Here is a 27784-nt window from a genome sequence, read left to right as displayed (position 1 = left end):
TTAGTCTCAGAAAGAGACTAGGATGTACCTTTGACACAGTGAATCATATATCCCATATCTTCATGTTTATATCAGATACTGGCAGCTTAGACCTAAATTTATGATCTACATCTAATAGCCTGTTCATTTACATACAACTTCATTTTATCTTTCCTGCTTTTATTTTACTTCTGTTTTCATCCTAATTTACTTACTTATAATTTCATATCATACGTACTTAGGTAGGTAGTTTAAACACTTTTTTGGAAGAAAGTAGTTTAAAAAGACTCTGAAACAGAATGTTGATAGCAGCCAAAACTAAAGAATGTGAAGGATTACCAGTTAAAAAGCACTAGGGTTGAATAAAATGTAATTCTCTGCATTTAGACATTTAAGGAATACTAGGTACAGTTAACTTCATTTTAAGAGTTCTTTTGAAAAAAGAGTTACAGAACTATGTAGATTTATTTTGATTATACCAATTACCCACATAATAAATTGTTAATTATCCAAAGATTCAACAACTTAGACTATTTTGCATAGATAGAATGGCTTTTAAGACATCTTAATAAATATATACTACAAATCTATAGAGATTAAAAAATATATTAATATTACATATTACCACAATGGTGATACAACTCTTTTGATAGGCATATGAGCTTATGAGATCTTTTAAAGAACTAATAAAAACTGTAAGTAAGAAGCATTATTCACTTACAGACTAAGTTGGACACTGAGACAAGACAGTTGATCAAATTCATTCTGTAGTGAGTACAGGGTTTAAAAAATATATACCACAGCTAAAAGCAATCAACTAGTACTAAAGGGTTTATAATAAAAATATTCTCTTTCCTGCCCCCTAGAGGAATCATTGTCAACTTCTAAGTTTTTCTCTTAAGCTTGAAATTTCCAGGTTGGAAAGAACCTTAGAAATGATCTTGTAAAACTCCTTTATTTTATATCTAAGGAAACAGAAAATAAAAGAAATTAAGATTGTCTTGCTCAGAATCACACAACTAGTTAACAGATCTAGGAATAAAATCCTTATCTCCTGACCTCTGGACTGAGTTCTTTGAGTTAGAATTAATGATTATCTCATCTTTCCTAAACTGACATCATCCACTCAAGTTTCTTAAAGTACTTATTCCCTGAGGCTGGCTGCAGTATAGAACAATCCCCCAAAGTACACTTTGGTAGTGTTCCCCAAAATGCAAGCAGATAAAACGTTGGTGTTTTTTTAATCAGTAACAACTAAAAGAAAACAGAAAAGGGATTAATAACAAAAGTACCTAATAAGAGATAGATACACACTTGTGAAATAAGTGGCAATTCTGTAGCTTTACGTCTAGTCCATGGTTCCTTGCTAGAAAATGTTTTACTGCTGAAATCCCAAGGATTCAAATATTTATTCACAAATTGAACTCAAGAATCAACACAGATATTTTGGTTTCATTTTGTTTTTATACCTTCTGTATTTATTAGCTGACTCTCCTCTTTTTTTTTAACAACTTAAACTTTTTATTTTTATTTTATTTATTTATTTTGCTTGTGCCGGGTCTTAAGTTGTGGCAGGTGGGCTCCTTTGTTGCAGGTTGTTAGTTGTGGCATGCAGATCCTTAGTTGTGGCATGTGAATTCTTAGTTGCAGCACGCATGTGGGATCTAATACCCTGACCAGGGACTGAACCCCTGTCCCCTGCACTGGAAGGTGGGTTCTTAACCACTGCACCACCAGGGAAGTCCCTCAACCCATTTAAATAAATGTAGTGGAGAAGGACCTATAGTGAGATGAAAATAATATGGAATAAGAGTTTAAAAAAAAAAAAGCATAAGATCTTAGGCTTTCTACTTTTTTTTTTTTTTTTTAAAACCCACTAGCTTTGTCTACCTGAAATTGTCCTCCTCCTCTTTCTGGCTTTGGAGACTGAGGTTATTTATTTACTTATTTTTTAATAAATTTATTTTATTTTTGGCTGCATTGGGTATTCGTTACTGCGCGTGGGCTTTCTCTGGTTGCGGCAGGCGGGGGCTGCTCTTGGCTGAGGTGTGCAGGCTTCTCACTGTGATGGCTTCTCTTGTTGCAGAGGACAGGCTCTAGGTGCCTGGGCTTCAGTAGTTGTGGCACGTGGGCTCAGTAGTTGTGGCTCACGGGCTCTAGAGCGCAGGCTCAGTAGTTGTGGCACACGGGCTTAGTTGCTCCGTGGCATGTGGGATCTTCCCGGATCAGGGCTCGAACCCGTGTCCCCTGCACTGGCAGGCGGATTCCTAACCACTGCACCACCAGGGAAGCCCCAGGCTTTCTACTTTTAATGACAAATTTTTAATTTTTGAATGTTTCCCAGTTCTGGTTGTTTTTTCCCCATTGTGCTTTTTTTTTTTTTTTTTTCGGTACGCGGGTCTCTCACTATTGTGGCCTCTCCCGTTGCAGAGCACAGGCTCCGGACGCGCAGGCTCAAGTGGCTATGGCTCACGGGCCCAGCCACTCCGTGGCATGTGGGATCTTCCTGGACTGGGGCACGAACCCGTGTCCTCTGCATCGGCAGGCGGACTCTCAACCACTGCGCCACCAGGGAAGCCCCCCATTGTGCTTTTTGATTGTTACTTCTGAAGGGTTTGTACTCCCTCAAAAGAGGTAATTAAAAGTATAACTTACCCTATAATGCAAATATGGACAAAAAATAGAAATGTTTCTTTTTAAAGATTGGGAATCTTATTATTTTGGGTATTTTTCTAAATCTGTTATCATTATAATGCTAATATCCAATAATTTTTAGAAAATATAAGAGCAGTATAGGAATCCAAAATTTTGGTTATTAAAACTCCTTAGTTAAACATTGGGCCTTAAATAAAGAAAGGGCATGGCTTCTGACTTTGGCTGTCATACTCGTTTATATACACATCCTGTGCATGTACTTTACCTGTCTGTGTTTATCCCTTATGTGTAAAATAATTCCAACCTCACCACTCACATGACTGGTATGAGAATCCTGAGAGAATGTACTAGAAAACACTTGTTAACATCTTAAGTTATATATAAAAATGAAGTCCTATTAATACAAACCCTTTCAGCCTTTCTTCTAGGAGTTTTAGTTCTTCACCTCTAGATTCTGATTCCTCTTCCAATTGCTTGACCAGGCTTTCAACTTTTTCCTCCTTTTGCTGTAATTTATCTAGCTCATCCAGTGCTTGCTTTAATTCTCCCTCAAAGAGATTCCTCTCTTTAACCATTTCCTCTTGAAAAGAACATAGCTTCTGTTGAAGACTAGATGATAATTCCTGCATCCAAATAGAAAACCATCATAATAATTTGAAAGCTTTTGAAAATTTAATAAATAATTAAACTAAATCTAATGATTTGTGAGGTTTTACTAAGGGCAAAAAAGAAGTACAGATGATGAAGTATGGACACTAAATTCAAGAGCCTCCAGGAAACTTGAAAAATAGAGAGATATCATATTCATTTTATCATGGATTATATCCTATACCTTGTTAAAATTATGGTAAACGTTATTTCAGTCTTTTTTCCTATGCCACACACACACACACACACACACACACACACACACACACACACACTTAGAAAACTAAAATCATATTCTACAACTGACTTTTATCATTTTTCTCATATGATTTATATAAAAAGAGTACTATGATTTCAATGTTATATAAAATATTTTAATGTTATATGAGTAAATATGAATAAATAAATACAAGTAAATCACTTGTGAAAAAATTCTAACATTACAAATAAAATGAAAATTGCCTACTCATATTCTAACCTTAGTTTTCCCATTCCAGAGATAACCACTACTTTGGTATTCTATGCCTTATGGTCGTTTTCTATACATTTATATACTTAAAGTGTAAATGATATATACTGTGTATGTAAAGGTCATTTAAAATATCATAAAAATAGTAGTTGAGATCTTTTCAAGTCAATATATACAGATCTACTTAATTCCTTTGTTGTTGCAGATGCCCAACAATATAATATTTCTTTTTCTTTTTTTTTTTGGCGGTACGCAGGCCTCTCACTGTTGTGGCCTCTCCCATTGCGGAGCACAGTCTCCACGGCCATGACTCACAGGCCAAGCTGCTCTGCAGCATGTGGGATCCTCCCGGACCAGGGCACGAACCCATGTCACCTGCATTGGCAGGTGGACTCTCAATCACTGTGCCACCAGGGAAGCCCCAACGATAAAATATTTCATGTGCATGTGAATGCCTGCTTGCCCAACTCTCACCAATGTGTCATATTAGTAAATGTTTTAATATGTTCCAATCTTGTAAGTGACAAAAACAAATTATTTCTATTTCTTGGATTACTACTAAGGTAGAGCATCTTCTCATGTTTACAGGCTACCTTAAATTTTTTTTTTTTAATTTAAAAAATTTTTTGGCTGCACCATGCAGCTTGTGGGATTCTAGTTCCCCAACCAGGGATCGAACCTGGGCCCCCTGCAGTGGAAGCATGGAGTCCTAATCACTGGACCACCAGGGAATTCCCGAAGCTATCTGAATTTCTACTTCTAAGAATTATCTATTTCCATCCTATGACTATTTTTTTTTTTTAGTGAACTGTCTTTTTTCCTCATTGATAGGTAAAGTGTTCTTTATGTAATCTGCATTTTAAAAAACTGTCAGTTTCCTTTCTTGTCTAATTAGACACTCATTTACCATAGAACTGTAAATGCCTATGTAGTAATCTAACACAAGAATGTGCTGAAAAATTTTTAAAACGATTTCCTTATTTTGCTTCAACTGTTGCTTGAATTTTTTCGCATTATGAATAACCCTGTAGTGAACAGCAGTTAAATATGCGGCATAGGCACGATTATTTCCTCAGGATAAGATTCTAGAAGTAGAATTGCTGGATCAAAAGACAATTAAAAAGTTTATAATTTAAAAGTTTTCTGATACACAGGGAAATGTATTACCTAAAAGAAGCACTAGCGTTTTAAAATATTGTAGTAAACTACCTTCTCTTGTTGCAGAAGTGAATCAATTTCCAATACTTTTTGTTGTAGCTCTTCATGTTTTTGTTGTTCAAGAACAGACCTCTCTTTTAAGTTTTGCATCTCAGAGTTTAGATTTTCATCCTGTTCTCTGTCCCTATTGATGAGGTCTTCTAGAAAAGGGAGACCATTAACAATGCTGTAATTAGATACTAATATTAACTTTGAGAAACCCAGATTCCCATAATATTCCACTATACTGCTTTATAGCATGTTACAGAGATCAAATATTTCCAAAGGGGGGAAAAATAACTCTGAAGTTGGTATGATCACTATATATAAAATAGTATGTATATTATATAATAAAACCCCCAAAACTAGTTCTATGTATCTACCAATTTTAAATGGCCACCCAATGGGGAAGTCAAGAACTGCACAACTACATATATTTCAATCAAGACAAGAAATATATTGAAATAAACAGATAACAAATATCATAAAAGACAAAAATTCCCAAACACAGAACAAAACTTTTGTTGTTTATATAATTATTTTATCAAGTTGTTATAACATAGCAGTACTTAAAAAAAATATCATCAGTAGTACTTATCTAAAGAAAGTAGTACTATAAACAGTGGAATACCTTTTTCTTTTTCAAGCAGCTGGCATTTAGCATTCATGTCTTCTACTTGTTTAGACATTATAGCAACATTTTCCTCCAGAAACTGCTTAAGGCTTAAAACTTCATGATTCTTCTCATTCAGATTTTCTTCTAACTGGGCAATATCTAGCTTGTATTTTTCCACTTGATCTGATGCACAACTGCATTAAAACAAAGTATGTTGAAAAGCACATCTATTTAAGCATAGAGAACATTAAATGAAAAGAGATGAAAATGATGTATTCATCACAGTTCAACAAAATAAAGTCCAATTTAAAACTACTCTTCATTTTACCTTATTTCTTCGATGTATTCTAAAAGTTTTTCTGTTTCAGATTTTTCATCAATCTTTTCTTTCTCTATTGAAATACTAAAAAAAAACTGCATATATTAATATACACAATAATCACACATAATGCTTACTCTGTACCAGATACTGTTATCTCAGGTAGGCTGACTCCAGAGTCCAAACTCCTAACCATTCACTTATGTCACCTCTCAAGTTGACAATTTATGCAAATAGGAGGCTCAAGATTTTTTTTTAAGTAAGAAATCTTTCCAAATACATTCTGACAAAAGGGTTATGATGATGAGAGTCATAATCTGCAACACTCCAAGTGTAACAGAAATCATCTTTTCTGTAGCTTTCCTAGCTTCCCCACCCTCCACACATACAAAATAGCATTTTGTGTGCCACAAAGCCTTTGTTCCAGGCTGCCTTATATTCAGTTACTTATGTGTTTACCTCCTCCAAACACCACAATTTGAGAGACGGGCATGCAACTTAAACAGACACCTTACAAAAGGATATATATGAATGGTCAATAAGCACATAAAAAGATGCTCGACATTAATAACAACTAATTATAATCACAAATGAGGGACTTCCCTGGTGGTGCAGTGGTTAAGAATCCACCTGCCAATGCAGGGGACATGGGTTCGAGCCCAGGTCCGGAAAGATCCCACATGCCATGGAGCAACTAAGCCTGTGCGCCACAACTACTGAGCTCACGCGCCATAACTACTGAAGCCCGTGCGCCTAGAGCCTGTGCTCTGTAACAAGAGAAGCCACCTCGGGCTTCCCTGGTGGCTCAGTGGTTGAGAGTCTGCCTGCCGATGCAGGGGACACGGGTTCGTGCCCCGGTCCGGGAAGATCCCACATGCCGCGGAGCGGCTGGGCGCGTGAGCCATGGCCACTGAGCCGGCGGGTCCGGCGCCTGTGCTCCGCAACGAGAGAGGCCACAGCAGTGAGAGGCCTGCGTACCGCAAAAAAAAAAAAAAAAAAAGAGACGCCACCTCAATGAAAAGTCCGTGTGCCGCTAATGAACAGTAGCCCCCGCTCACTGCAACTAGAGAAAAGCCTACGTGCAGCAACGAAGACCCAATGCAGCTAAGAATAAATAAAATAAATAAATTAAAATAAATAAAATCACAAATGAGATACTACTTCACATCCACTAGAAAGGCCGAAATCAAATAGATGACAACATCAAATGTTGATGAAGATATGGAACAGATGAAACTATCACACATTGTTAGGTGGGAGTGTAAAACAGTAAAACCACTTTGAGTGTTTTAAAAAACATTATATGTATATAACCCTATGACACAAAAATTCCACTCCTAGATATTTACTCAGAGAAATTAAAGCCTGTGTCCACAAAAAGGCATATATAGTAGACTTACTTATAATAGTCAAAAACTGGAAACCCAAGTATTGATCAATAGGAGAGTAATAAACAAATGAAGGTATATTCATATAATGGAATACTACTCAGAAATGAAAGGAGCAAATTATAATACCACAGTATGGCTGAATCTCAAAAAATTATCTTAAACAAAAGAAGCCACAAATACACACATATGCATGCATGTGGTAATAAATGTCCCCCAAAAGGCCAAACTAATTTATGATGATAGAAGTCAGAAAGTGGTTGCAGGGGTACGGAGGCAGCCATGGGGGAGGAACAGGGGAGCAGGAAGGAGAACGAAGGAACTTTCTGAGGGGATGGCCACACTCTCTACCTTATTTGGGTGGTGGTTATACAGGTGTATACAATTGTCAAAAGTCATTAAATTGAATACTTATGATCTGTGCATTTTACTGTATACGAATTACAGCTGAGTAATAAAAAGAAGGCTAGGATTGTGCATTAATTACAGCTTCCTATAGCAATACTTCTCAGTTTTGGTCTCACTACAACCTCCGTAAGATTATGTTGTTAGAAAGACTATGAGTCTTTCCTCATCATTGATATAGAAGATGTACAAAAGTAATACATTCATACATCTTTCAGCATAAAATGTTTGGGAATGATTAGGGCTCAGCTGTCACTTAGGAAGAGAAATAGGGCAAGTAGAGGCAGGCAATGAGGTAAGTATGAAGGGAAGGTTAAAGTCTCAGTAAACAATAACTAGCCGAGAAAGGTAAATCAAAAATTGGTTACACACACATACACACACACACTAATTGGTTATACAAAGGAATCTCTTTCCTTTTAGTCACTCACAGTTTCCCCTCAAGTTGTGCTATTTTCTCCTGAGACTCTTCGAGATTCTTCTGGGTAACCTGCAGCTTCACCTCCATGCCTTCTTGTTTAGCCATCATGCTCTACACAACAGAAATATCTGTTTTAGGAAATGAGAACTTGTTCAGATCCCCCGTTCCAGACACAGCAAACTTACCAAAGGTATCACTCACCCTCATCTTTATTTCTCTTTTGTTTCTAAGTTTCATCAACTCAAGGCTTAGAATTCTCAAATTCTTCTGGTTACTATCATCAGAAAACTAAGTACAATAAACATAAAAAATCGAGAAATATTTTCTATTAAGTCCTGTAAAAAAATCACTTAAATATTGATTATCTATTATTGGGACTATTATTTGTCTACAACATACTCTGGTAGAGAAAAGAGCCAGGATTACTGGTTTTACACTACTGCTGTTCTTGTCTCTCCTTTTACTTCATGTGACTTTCTACTTTTGAAATCAGCTTCAGTGGTCATTTATCTGTATATGCTAGAAAGTCCACTGTGTGGCTCTAAAATAAGCTTCTTGGAGAGAATTTCGTAAAGTGTGTTTGCTTAACAAAATGCATCTGCATTGTTTGGTCTACTTTGAAATATGCAGACTATAGGGTCCATCGCAGGCCTAATAAATCAGAGTCTCCCTGAGTGGGGACCAGGAATCTGCTCCTGTGCCCGTGCTTAATTCTTATGCATCCTTACTCCCTTTGTAAGCAAAGAGCCCAGCACATTACAGGCCCTGAATAAATGACTCTTATTAAGTTGAACAGTGATTTACAGCTTCCTTCAACTTCTGTAAAAAAGCAAGACGACCATGTTAAGTCCTTTAAGATCATTAGTATATTAATATTGATAAATATAATTTATCTATTGAACACATTTAGTCCACACAATTATTCATTTCCCACTATATTTCCAAAAGGATTTGAGATGGAAGCTTGCTATTATGCTATTATTTTTTTCAGAGAAAGATCTTTAAAGATACTTCTAGATGTAAATTCTGCAACATTTATTAGTGGCCTTATTTATTGGGGGTGACTTTGAAGAAGGTGAGAAAATGTCAGACATTAAAACAAAAAGTAAACTTTTTTGTTTATAACCTCTTATGTGCCAGGCACCAAAATAAAAAAAGATGCAATAATAATTCCTACTAGAAGCAGCTTAATATTTAAAGTAAATTTAGTGAAGGAAAATGACTAAGGCCTAAAATTCCCAAACAGCTATATGAGAAAAAAAAATGTTTATTATTTATTCAATTGTAAATATTATCATGAGGTTCAAATACCTTAGATTTTAGTAGCTCATTAGTCCTGGTTAATTCAATAAGCTGTTTTTCCAGGGAAGCATTACTTGCAGAGAGAGATGTTTTTTCCCTGACGGAAGCATTTAGCTTTGCTTCCATCTTCTCCAACTCAGCTTCCAGATCCTGCATCCGCTTGTCTTGAGCACCACGTTCCTGCACAAGAACACGAATCTGGACAGAAACAAGGCGATGAATGAATAATTCACTGATTACTGCCAACATAATCACTAAATGCTACTGATAATCAAAATATTAAAGTTCTAGACGAACTTCTGATTGTGACATGATGCTCTTAGATATTCTTAGCTGTTTAAGCAATCATATTTATTGTATGACACATCTTGAAAAACTAAGCATTTTAAGAACAGAGGATTTGAACTGTCATAAACTTCTAGGTGTAATTAAACTGTTTATTCACTTTTAAGGTATTCTACCTATAAAAAGTCTTCTTTACTCTAGTTCTAATTATAGGAAGTCAAATTATAGCTTGAAATGCTAAATATCTTTTTCATTTCTGGGAAAGCAGAACTGGGCTTCGGAGTAGGATATGGCAGGCATCAGCAAGCCATTGTTCCTGCTGCAATTACTAGGTAAAAACCAAAATCTAAATAAAAAACACATACTTGTCAACAGAAAATGTGGAAGCCAGAAGACAATGAAATGTTTAAAAAGTATGCAGAAAATGTGCCAATCAAAAATTCTATTCCCAATGAAAATATCCTTTAAAAATATGAAGGTGACATAAAGATGTTTTCAGAGGGGGAAAAAAAAAGGCTGAGAGTATTTGTCAACAGTAGAACTGCATAAGGAATTCTAAAGGAAGTTCTTCAGGCTGAAGGAAAGTGATCCCAGGTGTTTGTAAGATATGCACTTTAAGGACATAGATTGACAATAAAAGGATCAGAAAAGATTTACCATGTAAACATTAAACAAAAGAAAGCTGGTATGGCTAAGTTAATATCATACAAAGTAGACTTTAAGGCAAAAAATATTACTAGGAATAAAGAATTTTATGGGTAAAAGATTATTTCAAGAGGAAGACATGATCTTAAATTTGTTGTGCACAACAAAGTAATATCATAACTTCAAAATATACAAAGCAAAAACTGACAGAATTATAAAGATAAATAGACTAATCCCCAGAGCTACAAATTTAAAAATACATTTCTCGGTAACTGATAGAATAAGCAGACAAAAATATCAGTACAGATAAAGATCTGAACTGATTGTCATATATAGATCACTATAACCAACAATGGCATATACATTCTTTTCTAGTGCACATAAAACATTTACACAAATAGACTATTAGCTGGGTATAAAAGTATCAAGAAAGCACAGCTGCATTAGATCACATAAAAAGTATTTTCTACCCTTATTGGCTTTGTATTCATACTAATCTCAGTATTCTAAGCCAATTGCTTTAACTAAAAATATATCAAGCACCACTTATATATACAGCTGTGAACTAGATGCTAGGGACTGAATGAGCTTTAAGATTCCCTACCATAAGATTCTTTATGCCTACATTATTGGTTTAAAACCAATGTTGATAGCACAGCATAAAGCAGAAAAAAGGACGCTGAGATTATCTATATCACACTTTTTTCGGTTAAAGAAACTTAAGCTCCAAAAAAGGACTATAAACTCAAATGCCTACAGGACCAAGCAGATAATATAAATAAAAGAGCCAGGCAAGGACTGACTGAGCAAATGTGGGGTCTAAAGAAGGCAACGGATGTGGAAACTGTGCTATCAGATCTTCCAATTCTGCAAGAGAAGTCAGAAATCTGAATTTGTTTTGAATGATATTTTACTTTTAAATATTAATAATTAATTCAAATTAATCAAACAAACAACAAATACTGTGGGGCTTAAATAAAATAGAGCTGTATTTGTCAAAAATATCTATCCTAAAAGATTAAGTAACTGATACAAATTACCAGTTCTAATCCTGGCACTGCCACTCACTCACCATTGATCTCATAGAGACTCGGAGACACTCAGTTATTATATATTTAAGTATTAACTCCTATATCATAGGCATGTATCCTCAATAAAATGATAGCTAATATTACTAAAATAAATATACAAAGGCTCAGAGCAACAAGGGCAGAGATTTGAAAAGTTATTTTGACATATTCTTGATCTTAAGCCAATATTTAACTGTAATCAATAGTAAGTTTTAATACATCAAAAGAATACGTCTAGGGGACTTCCCTGGCGGTCCAGTGGTTAAGACTCCACACTTCCAATGCAGGAGGCACAGGTTTGATTCCTGGTCGGGGAACTAAGATCCCACATGCCGTGTGGTGTGGCCAAAAAATATAAATAAATAGAAATTTCGTTAAAAAAAAAAGAATACGTCTACTAGAAAGAGTTGCTCAGTAATGGAAACAAAGAAAAAAGACTGCCAGAAAAGCAAAGCTGGCAGTGATCAGCCTCGCCCTGCTTAGGGAAGTACGCAGGTGTTTTAGGTCAGCTTTGCTCAATAGAGATTTCTGCTGTGATGGAAATGCACTATGCAGTATGGTAGCCACTTACCACAAGTGCCTATTGAGCAGGTGAAATGTGACTAGTGGAACTGAAGAACTGAATTCTTAATTTTATTTAGAGACATGCGGTGAATGGCTACTATATTGGATAGTACAGGCAGTAGGTCATTTTATCCTTGAGGAAGGCATATACCTATAGTGCAGAGATGCAGTAAGTTAGTACAACTCCATCACAATTCAAATAACCTGCTAGGATTTCATGCTCACCAAGTTTTCTAGCTAGTTACTGTCTTAACACATAGATTACTATATAGGAAGAGTGTATGCTATGAGCAAAGGTTAATATTTGATCCACGTATAGTTGTAATAAACTACCATATTGAGTTTTAGTTATCAGTTTTTCATGAAGTAGATTATCTTGAGTCCATCCCTTAGTATGCTAACAAATTGCATTCTACATTGACAACCAAGCTCTAAAATATGGTATTCAAGCCAAGGATTGGTTACCCTGTAGGTACTGGCCTGGATGGTACAGATGCCTCACTATATGACTCCTCAAATAGCAACAGAATCCTTGTCTCTTAACTCTGTGTAACTCTTTTTCCATTATATTGCACTTACTTTTCAGTAAGTTCAAAGTACTGCTTACCTCTTTTTCCAACATCTTCAAATCTTTTTCATTCTTTTGAGATTCTTTCTATTTGAAAATCAAAGAACAGAGACAATCAAATTTAAGTGCCACAAATGCCACAGCCAAATTTGATTTTTAGTTATCAGGAAAGATTAAGGGTTCCAAACATTTCACTGACTATAAAATATTTTGTAGGTGACTTACCTAGCAAATGAAGGAAAAGGTTCTTCAAATCTTAAAATATTTCAGGCTTGAACATTTTTACCCCAATAGATGAGGCTTTTGCTAACAAGTCCACTGAAAAGAACAGGTCCTCTTTTCTAATGTTAAACAGCAATACATTTAAAACACTTAAGTATGCTATCTCAGAAAAAAAAAGACTCTGAAAAAAAGCAATCAACTTAAACTTAGATCCCAAATATGAAAAAAAAACTACAAATGCAGAAACATAAAGAAAAACTGAAATAATACAAACTGATTCTAATCTACTCATTGCCTTTATTCTCAATAAGATGTATTTTTATGTATCTTTTTATATCCAATAGCCTTTCTGAGATAATGGTCCAAAACAGAATATCTATCTTTTCCATCTAAAGATGGAAGAAAAGTCATAAACACCTTGAACAAAATGTGTTTCATATATTTCTAAGTTGGAGGAGGGCCACCAGTTTATTAATTTCACGCCTGATAGCATTTTCTATAAGGAAGGCCTATTAGGTAGGAGTTTTACACAAACTTGTTTGTAATTTAGTTTTAAATTTCAGAAATGTTTCTCCAAGAAATTCAAGTCAAGAAATTTACATCAATTTCCAAGAAAAGGGTATCTGTATCAGTGCTGCCCATAAAAATATAATGCAAGCTATGTACATAATTTCAAATTTTCTAGTAGCCATATTTAAAAGGTAAAATTTTTAATAATACATTTTACTTTACCCAAGTTATCAAAAATATTATTTCAACATGTCATTAGTATAAAATTATTAACAAGATATTTTATATTTTTGGTACTAGGTCTTCAAAATTTGTTGTATATTTTACACTTACAGCACGTCTCAATTCAGATGCTAAATTTTCATTAGAAATATCTATCTATATTTAGATTTCACAAAATATACAGATGAAAAAGTAGATTCACATACCCAAGTTAGTCCAAAAAATTTAAGTTTTATAACAACAGAATCGAGTATCAGTTTTTAACTACCCATTAATTAAAATTAAATAATTCTAAAAATTCAATTCTTCACTTTCAAGTGCTCAGTAGCCACACGTGGCTGATCACTTCCATATTGGACAACAGCTCTTTTTTAATAGAACAAGAGACTTAGGTAATCGCCAAATTAATGAACAAGAATAAGCTTAACTTATAGCTTTGATTTCCCAACTCTGAATCTTTTCACATTAAAATACCAAGTTGTACAACTCCTTAAGGAAGTACAACTTGCTTTATGAACTAATGGAAACCGTAACAGTAGGCTCTTGCGCAAGCTATAACATGAAGTTATTAAGAATTTAATCTCCTACCACTCCTTGGCAGTTTCTGAGTAGCAAACCTCTTTTAGGCATTAGAATGTTTTTTCCTTTTTCTTGGCCAATATTTACTCTTCCGCCAAAACAAATAAACAAACAAAACCAGAACAACTCAAATTATGGTAACTAACAAATCAAAGCATTGCATAATTTTTAAAGGCTTACTAAGTATTATAAAATTTACCCAGCTATAGAAATGACTGAGAAGTGGAGACCATTTTGTAGTTCTGAACTAAGGGCACATTTAAACACAATATATTTAGTAATGACACAGGCAGGTATGTAAAGCTTGCTAGAGTTCCAATGATAATGTTTTACTAATTTACAGATTTACCAATAACCTTAATTTATACACTTAATTTATACACTTAACCCATTCTAGTCAAATACAGTACCTTTCAGAAATATTTTCATATTACAGTTTATAAACCAGCTAGAATATAAGAGCTCCTTACCTTTAATCCCGAAGTCTTAACTTTTCTTGCTGAAGCAGGCAAGGTAGTATCTTTGTCAACATTAAGATTTTGTTGAGATTCTGCTATAAAACAAATTGTACAGATCATGGTTTGTGCTTACATATTTGAACCACAGACAAAACACAATTCCCAAATTTCTTATAGCAATATAAAGTTATTTTCTTGATTGTACATTTTCAAATAATTAGTTGCACAATATTTTTTACACATCTCTTTCCTGATTTTCCTAATATTTTTTCTAATATTCTCCAACAGAGAGTTAAAGTAACTGAAAAGGAAAACTACATAGCTATGGCATCTTGCTTAATTTTCCTGGTTATACGACAGTGTAATGATGAAAGTGTTATTCTGAAGTTGACCCTTTTGTAAATCTATCCATTAAGAAAAATTAAATATAGGTGTAGCTTCACATTTTTAGAAATACTACAGCATCTGTAAATTTAAATACTGTTTTCTTAACTTCAAAATTTACAAGATCATATAACCATTATTTTATTTTGGGATCAATTACCTTTTTGTTTTTTAAACCTTTGTGACTTCTGAAAGGATACTGGTCCTTTTAATACTTCTGAAGTTTTAACATCATAAGCACCGGGAGATGGTGCACATCCTAGAGGAAACATAAAATATTGAAATCTCATCTAATGTGACTTATGATCTTAAGTTAAAAACACGTCTTACAAATATTATATGATACTTATATGTGGAATCTAAAAATTAATACAAATGAATCTATAATGCAAAGCAGACACAGACTCACAGAAATGGGAAACAAACTTACGGATACCAAAGGGGAGCAAGGGGGGAGGGACAAATTAAGTGTATGGGATTACACATACAAACTACTACACATAAAAGAGATAAGCAACAAGGATCTCCTGTGTAGCACAGGGAATTATATTCAATGTCTTATAATAACCTATAATAAAAACTAATCTGAAAAAAATATATAATTGAATCACTTTGCTGAACACAATATTTTAAATCAACTATATTTCAGTTAAAAAAAGTCATAGTAAAGTAATATAAATGTAAAAATACTATTAATAAATTGCTTCTTTTTCTAATTAAAAAAAATGATTAAAGTGAACCTATTTACAAAACAGAAACAGACTCACAGATTTCAAAAACAAAGTTATGGTTACCAAAAGGGAAACATGGGGAGGAGGGATAAATTAGGAGCTTGGGATTAACATATACACACAAACATATCTATATAAAATAGATAACCAACAAGACCTACTGTAGCACATGGAACTCTGCTCAATATACTGTAATAACCTATATGGGAAAAGAGTCTAAAAAACAATGAATATATGTGTATGTATAACTGAATCACTATGCTGTACACCTGAAACTGACACAACACTGTAAATCAACTATACTCCAATAAAATTTTAAAAAAAATTGCTTCCTTTGTTTTCAAATGTAAAAATAGCACCCCTTTGATATTAGGCTTCTCTGTGAAGAACAATATCATTATCTTCCCAAATGACCTTTATTTCAATTGGGTCAAAGGAACACAGACAACCGAGCAAAACAACAAAGACAGTTTTGGGATGAACATTGTGTCAGAACAAGCAATACAGCTTTGTTATTAAGGATTGAATATAAGAAATAAAATATTTGGGATCAACTCTACTCAGAGAGATTCACTGAGGTAACTATCAGCAGATTTTAGAAATGAAGCTACTAAAATGTCTAGCCCTCAAGATTTAGCTTGGAATAAAAATTTAGTGACGATCCATCTCTGTCTAATATCAATACACCAGAAAATTTATAAAGCCATGTTATGCAAAGTACAAACTACGCTAGACTATATTTCTATGTTCCAGCAATTTATATTGTATAACCTCATGTAACTGGAGTCCCAAATAGAAGGCATTTCAGAGTGCTTATGCAAAGCTGACTTGAGATCCGGCTCTTACTTACTTTAGATCTCAGCCTGGAGGTCGCCTCTTCCAGTTTTCTCCAAATCCCCAAATCAAGCTAGAAACCTCCATTCCACAGCAGCCTACGCATATTGTTACTATCACAGAACTTCTTGCAGTTTTGTAATGGCTTATAATAATGTACTTATCTATCTCCCACCTTAGACAAAACTGCTTGAAGTCAGGGACAGTCTCTATCATGTCCCTTTCCTCAGTATTTAGCTCAGGGTTGAGTTTGGCAGTGTGGCAAAGAAAACAGAAAGTTACTTGGGATGTGGGATTGGGAATAGAGTTTTGTATAGTAATCAGCTAGATCGATGTTCAAATCCAGCTTTGCCAGCCAATCAATAGATAATACTCTATGCCAGGTACTTTGCAGTCATAGGGAGAAGATGATGAATAAGAACATTATACTCTCTCCTTTTCCAGTCTAGCTTTAAGACCCCTGGAAAGTTATTTCTATTTGAGACTGATTCTTCATTCACGAAACAGCAATGAAAAACAGTATCTACCTTATACTTGGGTTGTTAGGATTTCTGGAGTAATACGAGAAATCACTACAGTGCCACACACACACAAAGCATCAAATAAATGGTAACTTATTACTCTTGAAACTGTGAGCTTGAAATTTTGTGTAATTGGCAAAAGCAGTTTAATCTATTATAAAGCAAACAAACAAACAAATCTCCTTAAAAGACACACTACTGACAGAACTTAGAGTAGGTTCTTTGAATGTCTGGAAAATTATATGGTTCTTGAGTCTTCTAATTAAAAAATATGCTTGTGCTGACCCATTGGCCTTCCTTTGTGAGCAGAGGTCTTTTCCATTTGCATTTTAGCTAATAGAAATTAAGGTGTAATGAGTGACTGTTAAAAGTGTACATTATAAAGGATAAATCATGAGCTTTGATATTAAGCTCTGTCACTTACAGGCTGCTCAGTACAGTTACAAAACCCCTTAGTGTCTTCAGCTGTAAAATGAGGACAATATCAGTACCTGCCTCACCTGGCTGTTGGCAAGAATAAACCAGAACTAGTAGGGAAGACCTTAGCATAGTCCCTGCATACAGTTAGTAGCCACTAAATGATGAATGCCTTACCAACCACATGGAAGGCTTCGTGGTTATTGTGCTTTTGCACCGCAGTGGTTAGGAGCACAGGATGGGTTTGTGGAGGCCTGGTTTCAAGCCCCAGTTCTGACAGTTTGGATTGTGTAACATTTAGCAAATAGTCTCCATCTCTTTATCAACAAAATAATGAATAATAGGGATTTGGGGGAATTAAAATAGAATAATCTATGTAAAGACTCAGTGTGGTGCCTGGGGTACTGTCAAAATTAGCTCCCATTACTTCATCTATAGTGTTTTCAGTAAGTGCTACTGCCATAATTTTACACCCATAAACTGCCTTTACTAATCTTCCTTCTTTAGCCTGAATGGGATATCCAAAAGAAATCCACAGGTTCAAACTAAAAGCAATAGTAAAAAATAATATATATATATATATTATATATATATATATTTTTAACAGTGAGGCCTTCGGACTTGACCAACAAATAGCTATCAATGCTTCCTAATACCTATTCCCCTCCCTCTGCTTTGGTTTCTCCACAGCACTGTTTATTGGCTGCATTCTTCAGCTGAATGTAAGCTTCATGGAGCAGGGATTTTGCTTCGCTCGCTGTTGCAACCGTATCATTCTGAATAATGCTTGGCATGTAGTAAAACCTTAGCATGTGTTTCAGGAAAATGAATCAATTAAGTAAGCCCCATCCCAGCCCTAAAAATCGCCTTCTATTTGCCTCTGATGAAGGGAACCAAGAGGGGCAAGAGGCGTGAGAGCATCTTCTGTCCCCCAGATCCTTTCCCCGTACGCACCAGAAGGGTCATTGAATCGTTTCAGGGGCGCCTTAGGAAAGGACATGCTGACGACCAGCTGCACAAAACCGAAGGTTTCTAGGGTGCTCCTCGGCAACTTCCTGCGCCTTGTTAGGCCCTATACGCTTCAAATTCAAATCTCCCCGCTTATTCCCCGCCCACCCAACTTTAACCAATCGGAAAGCCAAAATCTTGGGCACACCAATCCAGGACGGGAACATCCACAGAGCATGCGTACTCGGTTCTTGCAGCGTCCAATTAGGTGAACTGTTTAGGCTACCATCCAATAGGAGACTATTACTGTCTCCTCTCGCCCCTCCCCCTTCCCCACGGGCCCAACCCCTACTGGAGTTACTCAATTTTAACTACGCACCAGCAGCATTTGCGCAAGCGCAGTGCACATCAAAGAATTTTCAGTCGCTTTTGACGTCATATTGGAGGCAGTGTAATGAATTCTGACTTTACTGGTTCTAGCTCTCTCCCATCGTTCCTTGGATGTAAACTTTTCCGGATTTCAGCTCGTTAAACCTGGGTCCTGCCAGCGTCCTAAATGGCCCCTGAAAGGGAAAAACGAACACGATTGGAGACTTCAGGTTACATTCCTGCGCATGTGCAGTGACCCGAGCGGAGAAGTCGGGGCGTGGCTCGAACGCGGAGATTCCGTGCTTTCGCTCAGCTCGCTCTGTGCCACCGCGGCCGGGACATACTGGAGTATGTCAGCCCCGTTTGAGGAGCGCAGTGGGGTGGTTCCGTGCGCAACACCGTGGGGCCAGTGGTACCAGACCTTGGAGGAGGTGTTCATTGAAGTTCAGGTGCCGCCAGGCACTCGTGCCCAGGATATTCAGTGCGGCCTGCAGAGCCGGCATGTGGCGCTGGCCGTGGGGGGCCGCGAGATACTCAAGGTAGCGGCAGGTTGGGGCTTGTGCTCAGTTTCTTCCCGGCCCCCTGGAGTTCATAGTTTCCTTGGAAAGACTGGTCTGCGGAGACCCCACCCTCAGGGCCAGTCCTGAGTTGAGGTGGGAATTTGAGTACGTCACTTTTCCTGGCTTTGTTTCTAAGCCAAATGAAGCTGTTTCTCTTGTTCCTCTGCGGGTCTTCAGCTGAAAACTGCTTAACTAGATCGTTGAAGGAACAAGTACTTATGGTATCTATATTTTCTTTTAGGCACTGATCTCGGTGCTAGTAGGACAGCGGTGAACGAGCCAGATAATGTTCCCGCACTCAGGAGAGGTTATGCACTTGTAGGGAGTCCTAATTAAACTAATAAATATTTAGGCAGTTATAGGAAAATAAAGATGAAAATAAAGGATAAAGATGTCAGGATGAGGATTCGAAGGTGATGTCAGGTGATTTATTTTCTCATCTGAAATTAGAAAAATTCTGCTCGTTTGTGGAGTGGTTAAGCAGTGTCAAGAGGTTGTGAAGAAAATAACATCCCTTTTATTCTCATCAGTACCCTTTGGATCTGGTACCCATTTTTTCCTTGTTAAAATTTATAGTTAAATTCAGTTAAGTTGAAGTTAGATTCCTTTCTCAGATTAGATGCCCAAGATATTTGATGGCAGTGTTGTGTAATGGTCAAGGGATACTACTTGGTAAGATACCTGGCTTTGCCATTTTTCCAGTTTTGTAACCTTGAGCAAGAGATTATTCATTGTTTAATCCTTCATCCACAAAGTGGGGTAATTATAGTACCTTTCTCAGGATTGTTTTGAGCATAGCATGGTGAGTGAAGAGCTTGGAGTAAGTAAGTGACTGGTATGTAATAAGCTCACACTACGTGTTAGTTATGATTATTTTATATGAAAGTGTTTTGAGTGCCTCAGAGAAAAGGAAGATTCATGTGAAAGACATTGATTTATGTCAGCTTGGATCTTGACCTTTCTGAATAGTTGTGCAATTTTGTGCGGTTTCCTGAACGGTGATTTAATATTACATTTCAAATTTACTTTAGTAAATTTAATTTGCAGTAGCTTAGGGAATTTAGCAATGACTCTAACTCTAGGATTTTAGACAAGTAGGATTTTTTTCCACTGGTATTGACATGAAAAGAATGTTTTCTTTTTTTAATGTGACATTTTAATTTCATTTCCTACAACAAATTTAAATGGATTTTAGCAGATGCTTTTTTTTTTTTTTTTTTTTTGCGGTACGCGGGCCTCTCACTGCTGTGGCCTCTCCCGTTGCGGAGCACAGGCTCCGGACGCGCATGCTCAGCGGCCATGGCTCACAGGCCTAGCCGCTCCGCGGCATGTGGGAACTTCCCGGACTGGGGCAAGAACCCGTGTCCTCTGCATCGGCAGGCGGACCGTCAGCCACTGTGCCACCAGGGAAACCCAGCATTCTCTTTTAAACTTATATTTTGCTTAGTTCTTTCTTAAAACGAGTTTCTGAAAAATCAGTGATGACTCATCTGACCTCAGATGTACAGTATGTGCTTTAAAATTTTTTTAATGCTAAATTGCCCTACAAAGAGATTGAACCAGTTTTATTTATTTATTTATTTTATTTTTCTTAATGTCTTTATTGCAGTATAATTGCTTTACAATGGTGTGTTAGTTTCTGCTTTATAACAAAGTGAATCAGCTACACATATACATATATCCCCATATCTCCTCCCTTTTGTGTCTCTATCCCACCCTCCTTATCCCACCCCTCTAGGTGGTCACAAAGCACTGAGCTGATCTCCCTGTGCTGTGCAGCTGCTTCCCACTAGCTGTCTGTTTTACATTTGGTAGTGTATATATGTCCATGCCACTCTCTCACTTCGTCCCAGCTTACCCTTCCCCCTCCCCGTGTCCTCAAGTCCATTCTCTAGGTCTGTACCTTTATTCCTGTCCGGCCCCTAGGTTCCTCAGAACCATTTTTTTTTTTAAGATTCCATATATATGTGTTAACATACAGTGTTTGTTTTTCTCTTGCTGCCTTCACTCTGTATGACAAACTCTAGGTCCATCTACTTCACTACAAGTAACTCAATTTTGTTTCTTTTTATGGCTGAGTAATATTCCATTGTATATATGTGCCACATCTTCTTTATCCATTCATTTGTCGATGGACACTTAGGTTGCTTCCATGTCCTGGCTATTGTAAATAGAGCTGCAGTGAACATTGTGGTACATGACTCTGAATTACAGTTTTCTCAGGGTATATGCCCAGTAGTGGGACTTCTGGGTTGTATGGTAGTTCTGTTTTTAGTTTCTTAAAAGTTTATTTTAAAAGACATCATTTCTTCTTAATATCCACAGTAGAGCTCTTCTTGTAGTTTATTATAGTTGGTAAAGTTAAAGCATTTCAGATATTAACTTCATATTTGGCCAATCAGTGATCAGTAGTATTTCTTCATCTTCTAAAAATTAAGTAGCCCTGATCTTTCTGTAGAGAGCCCTGTGTTCTTTGTCGTAGTATATATTCCGTAGTGTAAACTAGGTTCTGTTTCACTCGCTAGGAGGGAACTTAGGGTTGAGCACCTATCAGTGTGTTGATATGGTATAAAATTTGATCTCCTTACTCTAAACAAATTAAGTAATTATATGTGGATTAGATGGGAAGTAAGGTAAGTCTTAAATCATGAAAACTTTATGAAAATTAATGGAATTTCTTTATTTTAAGTACTCATGTTTATTTTTCAGGGCAAACTCTTTGATTCTACAATAGCTGATGAGGGAACGTGGACTCTGGGTAAGGGTAATCTATTATATTTCTTAGAATCTTTTTAAAAATTAATTTTGTCTTGGAAATTAGTGTGTTTCCCCCTGCTGTAGATTTGCAGCTTTGGAAGATATAGTAAAAGAAATGTATTGAAAACAATTGTATGTCAAGATTTCCTAATGATTTTTGTGATTTTTGTTTGTTTGTTTAGAGGATAGAAAAATGGTCCGTATTGTTCTTACAAAGACAAAGAGAGATGCGGCAAATTGTTGGACTTCTCTTCTAGAATCTGGATATGCAGCTGATCCTTGGGTGCAAGACCAAATGCAGAGAAAACTTACATTAGAGAGATTCCAGAAAGAAGTAAGTCAGATGAATGTATGAATATGTATAGTTAAACATCTTAAATGCATAGAATAATTATTATTTGAAATTAAAACTCAAATGTGGTTTTAAAAAATTACTAATTTCTTCAAAGAAATTTTTTAAGTTAAATGGTTAGAAAAATGACTGGCCTTTCTATATATGGATTTGGATGCCTCAACTAAGAAGTCCTCATGCCACAACTAAGACCCTGCATGCTGCAACTAAACATGCCGCAACAAAGATGCCGAGTGCTGCAACCAGTGCAGCCAAAAAAGAAAAAAATGTCTTCTGTCTCTTTCCGTACTAGTACATACAGATAAAATTCATTACTTTGCTTTAGAGTGTTCCCTAGCTTGAGTGTATTGTTATTATTTAGCTGTTTCCTCTTTGATGAGATTTAGATTTCTCTGTTTGTGTCTATTTCAAACAGTTTGTACTTTCATCTCTGAAAATATTCAAATTTTCCTTTAAGATAGATATATGGGAGAATTATTACTGGATCAAACCACTGTTAAAGTTTTGATGGATAATTTCCATATGATGGTGATTCCCAAACGTATGTCTCTGGCCTGGACTTTTCTCCTGAATGTTGGACTTGTATATCCAGCTGCCTATTTAACATCTTCACTTTTCTGTCTGATAGACATGTCAAACTCAACATATCCAATGTGAACTCCCTAATTTCCCTCCCACATTTGTCCTACCTATGGCCGTCTCATCTCACGTGATGGAAACTGGTTGTTCAGATCAAGAAAATCTGGGGAATCATCCTCCATTTCCCTCTCTCTCACACCCTATCCAATTGTCAGGAAACCTTACTGGCATGGCCTTCTAGATATATTCAGGATTTTTTTTTTTTTTTTTTTTTTTTTTTTTTTTTTTTTTTGCGGTATGCGGGCCTCTCACTGCTGTGGCCTCTCCCGTTGCGGAGCACAGGCTCCGGACGCGCAGGCCTAGCGGCCATGGCTCACGGGCTTAGTTGCTCCGCGGCATGTGGGATCTTCCCGGACCAGGGCACGAACCCGTGACCCCTGCATCGGCAGGCGGATTCTCAACCACTGCGCCACCAGGGAAGCCCTATATTCAGGATTTGACTGCTCATCACCACCAATTCTACTACCACTCTCACCTGGACCACCTCTAACGTCTTGCCTGGGTTACTCTAATGACCTTTTAATTGTTCTCTTTACCTCTACCCTTGCCAAGCTACCGTCTTCTGAAAATAATAGTTAGAGCAGTCCTTTAAAAATGCATGTCAGATTATATCACTTCTCAGAACTCTTTCACTCAAGTAGAAGACAAAGTCATTTTCAAGGCCCTAATTGATCTGGTCCTCCCTGGTGTCTCTGACCTCCTCTCCTACTACTGCCCCCCTCATTCATTCTGCTTTAGCCATACTGGCCTTTTTGCTGTTCATTAAACATGCCTGGCCTTTTGACTGCAATAGTCTTCTCCCAAAGCTTAGCTAATTTCTTGACTGTTTTCAAGTCATTTCTCAATGAAGCATACTTTGATCATTCTATTTAAATACTCTAATCTCATTTTCCTTACTTGCCCTACTTTTCTTCTTTTTTTTTTTTCTTCCCAGTAGCAATTAGGAACTTTTGACACACTAGATCATGGGGTTGGCAAACTATGGCCACTGGTCAAATCCAGCCCACTGCCTGTTTTTGAAGGAAAGTTTTACTGGAACACAGCTATGCTTATTTGTTTGTGTATTGTCTTTCATATAGCCACAGCAGAATTAAGTAGTTATGACAGAGACTATATGTCTTTCCTCCTGTTAGAATGTGATCTCCACCAGAACATGGATCTTTGTCTATTTTGTTCATTCTTAAATTGCACATACCTCTCATGGTGTCTTCTAAACAGTAGGAACTCAATAGATGTTTGTTGAATAAATGAAATGCCTCTAAAAATACTGAAGCCTGAGGTAGTACTTACTTACTCCATAAGATTGTCATGAGGATTGAGTATTTTAAAATATATATAGCTCTTAGAACGCTGTCTGGCATGTAATAAGGTCTCAAAAAATGTTAGTTATTAAAAATATGTTTATACACTGATCGTAAAGTATATGTTTGCCCATACACTTGTCAACATTGTAATATGCATATTGATCTTCTAAATATTTGTAAATATGAAAGTTGAAAAAGTACCTCATAGTTTTAGGTTCCACTTTGGTGATTACAGTGAGGTTTGATATCTTTTCACATGTCTATTGTCCATTTAGATTTCCTTTTTTGTCAATTGCTGGTTTATATCTTTTTACCATTTTCCTTTTGGGTTACTTATATTTTTCCTTATAAGTTTTATAATTTTTTTTTTTTCATATTTTTCAGAATCCTGGTTTTGACTTCAGTGGAGCAGAAATCTCAGGAAACTACACTAAAGGTGGACCAGATTTCTCAAATCTTGAGAAATAACTGCCATCTTGCTGCATTTTGTGGATCCTAGCAGATGTTGCCAACTTAATGAAAGGAACAGATTATGTAATGAAAGAAAAATGTGAATGTCTTCAGTTAACAAATTGAAAAATATTTAAATATGGTTCTAAAAATTGCATTCAAATATGAGTTACATAGGAAACATCTTAAATACTGTAGGAACTATTCTGTTGATATACAGTAACTTTATTTTTGGACTTGTTTTTGCTCAGCATGAAGTTTTGTATGCTGCATTTTACTAATTTCATATTTAACCTGTATTTTTAATACAAAAATCTTTAGGGTATAGATCATGTGAAATGACAGGGTGCCATCAGGGAAAGTTAAGTTTTTCTTTCAATAAGTGTGATGCAGGAATAATGTTCAATAAACTTTTCTAAATAGGAATTGTGTACCCCTTTGTCTAAGTGAACAGTTCATACAAGGAAATTATATTACTGGAAAAAATTTTCAGAAAGGAAAAAACAATCCACAGATATATTCTAAGTTAAAGAGTTACTGAAAATTTCTGAATTAGTATATTATTCCTCGAGAGATACCTTTAAGTCACGAAATTGAAAAAGTTAAAAACCTATCAATAAGAATAGATTAGTGCAAAAGAGAATTGGTGAATATGGTTATTGGGTGAATCCTTTGTTAGTGACAAAAACAAATTATAGTCAATGGTTATAAGTCAGTGACATCATTTTGATCTCCAGTGATCCAGACATATAGGTAAGAATTGTCTTGAAGTTTTACTTCATCCTTTTTATGTCCTTTCTAATTTTAAATATTTTAAAGAGTCTTAAATGTATTGAAAAGTTACAAGTAAAGTACACAGAATTGTTTTCTTCCTGACTCTTCAGGTTTGTGTGTAAGTTGATAACTTGATTCCCCATCACCTCTGAGTACCTTAGTGTGTATTTCCTTTGAAGGACATGCTGCTACATAGCTAAAGTACAATCATTAAAATCAGGAAAGTAGCATTGACACATTATGACCACCTAATCCTTGGACCGTCATTCCATTCAAGTTTACTTGTTGTCCCAATAACGTTCTTTATAGCTAAAGGGTCCAGTCAGAATCATACCTTGCCTTTATTTTATTTTTTTTGCCGTGCCACATGGCTTGTGGGATCTTAATTCCCTGACCAGGGATTGAACTTGGGCTGCCGTCAGTGAAAATGTGCTAGGTCCTAACCACTGGACTGCTAGGGAATTCCCCATGCCTTGCGTTTAATAACAGGGTCTTTAGTCTGCTTCAAACCGGAACAAGTCTTCATTTTAACCTTGACTTTTACAGCTTTGGCTCTTTTGAAGATTACAGGCTAGTTTTCTACACTTGTCATTGTGAATTTTGTTTGATATTTCTTCATGATTAGAATCAGATTATGAATCTTTGACAGGACTGTTGCAGGAGTGATTCTGTGTTCTTTCTGTATCCTAAGTTATTAGTTTCAATTTGTCCTTTTTCTGATAGTGTTTACTGTTGGCCTGCCATATCTGTGGGTTTCAAATTCTCAGATTCAACCAACCAAGGATAGAAAACAGTAAAAAAAAAAAAAAAAAAATCCAGAAACTTCCAAAAAGCAAAACTTGAATTTGCCTTGCAACAGGCTACTAGTTACATGGCATTTATGTTGTTTACAACTATTTACATAGCATTTACATTGTATTAGGTATTATAAGTAATCTAGAGATGATTTAAAGTATTGTGGGATAGGATGTGGGTAGGTTATATGAAAATACTGTGTCATATTATTGAGCATCTGGATTTTGGTGTCCAAGGGGGATGCTGGAGCCAATACCCTGTGGATACTGAGGGACGACTGTACTTAGATCACTGATTAAGTGGTGTCTGTCAGTCTTCTCCACTATAAAGCTATTCTTTTCATGTTTATGGTTAAGTGTTTTGTGTGATGTAATTTCAAAGTACCACCTTGTTTCTCATCAAACTTTAAATTTATCTATATATACTCATGATTTCCACTTTATTCATTGGGTTAAAATCGATTATTCCCATTACTTTGATCCTCAAAATTTTTTCTGGATTCGGCCAGTGGAAGATCATTGTAGGTGGCTTCTATGACCTTTTGACATGTCCCCATCATTTTTTGAGCAATTTCTTATTCTCTGGCATAAGATATACCAGACTTACTATTGCTTTCCCTACTTTAGCCCAAGAATCAGCCATTTTTCCCAGGAGCCCTGGTTCTCTAGTGAAGAATGGTGTTTAGAAGCCAGGTTCTGTGTGTTAGTGAGTAGTTGCTGTTGGTGTGTGTTTACTCATATATTTACATCTATATTTTTATATTTATGTATATATTGAAAACCATGAGTTCACACTTAAACTTTCATTTCTGATCCCATGGGGTTCATTTTTGCTCTCTCCCTTTGTATAAAACTCCTTTCAACAGCGAGATACCTGATCCCTATTATCCTTAATGTATTTGGTTCACTATTCTAGGTCATCTACCCATGCGAATACCTTTCTCACTCTGCTCAGGCTCCAAAACCCTATGCCAAGCAGAGATAACCTGCCTCACCTACTTGGATCCTAATGCCCAGCTCTGGCCACTGCAGCCCAACCACACCCTTCGGCAAGATACCTATGATGTTCATTTTACCCAATAACTTTAGGAATGAGTTGTTGGGGAAGAGGCTTTTTTCTTTTAATTGGCTTATCTATGTGACATTGAAAATTTTTAATATTTTGAATAAACATACAGTAAAATCAACTTTTTTGTTTGTAGTTTTGTGAATTTTAACTTTTGTAAAGATGTGTAAACACCTCCAAAATCAGGAAATTGACCAGTTCAGTCAGTTCAAAAACTCCTTCATGCTTTCTCTTTATAGTCACATCCTACTCCTAAGCCTCAAACCCTGGAGTCCACTGATTTAGTCTCTGCCTCAATATTTTTTTTTCAAGATCTTCATTTAAATAGAATTATATATAATCTTTTTAAAAACATAGCTTTG

At 36.1% G+C, this 27784-nt stretch overlaps 2 protein-coding genes across 2 annotated transcripts in view; one reads left to right on the top strand and one right to left on the bottom strand.

Annotated features, from left to right (window-relative positions):
* Window positions 1-18462, bottom strand: part of HMMR (hyaluronan mediated motility receptor) — a 30387-nt gene extending 11925 nt beyond the window's left edge. Inside the window, exons 1-11 of the mRNA XM_067032272.1 lie at window positions 18364-18462; window positions 15067-15165; window positions 14535-14614; window positions 12571-12618; window positions 9409-9597; window positions 8299-8385; window positions 8108-8208; window positions 5893-5967; window positions 5580-5758; window positions 4961-5109; window positions 3043-3257 (exon numbers count right to left, since the gene is read on the bottom strand). Coding sequence (XP_066888373.1) covers window positions 3043-3257; window positions 4961-5109; window positions 5580-5758; window positions 5893-5967; window positions 8108-8208; window positions 8299-8385; window positions 9409-9597; window positions 12571-12618; window positions 14535-14614; window positions 15067-15165; window positions 18364-18409 — 1268 coding nt within the window. The 5' untranslated portion in view covers window positions 18410-18462. The remainder of the gene's footprint in view (window positions 1-3042; window positions 3258-4960; window positions 5110-5579; window positions 5759-5892; window positions 5968-8107; window positions 8209-8298; window positions 8386-9408; window positions 9598-12570; window positions 12619-14534; window positions 14615-15066; window positions 15166-18363) is intronic.
* Window positions 18463-18760: 298 nt separating this feature from the next.
* Window positions 18761-27543, top strand: NUDCD2 (NudC domain containing 2). The gene is made up of 4 exons (XM_059059815.2): window positions 18761-19265; window positions 21996-22044; window positions 22226-22377; window positions 24723-27543. The coding sequence occupies exons 1-4, from the start codon at window positions 18972-18974 to the stop codon at window positions 24804-24806; spliced, it is 579 nt and encodes a 192-aa protein (XP_058915798.1). The 5' UTR covers window positions 18761-18971; the 3' UTR covers window positions 24807-27543.
* The last annotated feature ends 241 nt before the right edge of the window (window positions 27544-27784 follow it).

Source organism: Kogia breviceps, chromosome 4, assembly GCF_026419965.1.
Source record: "Kogia breviceps isolate mKogBre1 chromosome 4, mKogBre1 haplotype 1, whole genome shotgun sequence".
NCBI classification, from domain to species: domain Eukaryota; kingdom Metazoa; phylum Chordata; class Mammalia; order Artiodactyla; family Physeteridae; genus Kogia; species Kogia breviceps.
The sequence above is the reverse complement of the archived record's forward strand: the minus strand, read 5'-3'. Positions and strand labels throughout refer to the sequence as shown.

Bases quoted from the DNA above. Each gene is read 5' to 3' on its own strand.
- NUDCD2 (XM_059059815.2), top strand. From the start codon at position 18,972: ATGTGCAGTGACCCGAGCGGAGAAGTCGGGGCGTGGCTCGAACGCGGA. The intron at 22,045-22,225 runs GTAAGGGTAATC...TTGTTTGTTTAG, and splicing joins TGAGGGAACGTGGACTCTGG to AGGATAGAAAAATGGTCCGT. The intron at 22,378-24,722 runs GTAAGTCAGATG...CATATTTTTCAG, and splicing joins TAGAGAGATTCCAGAAAGAA to AATCCTGGTTTTGACTTCAG.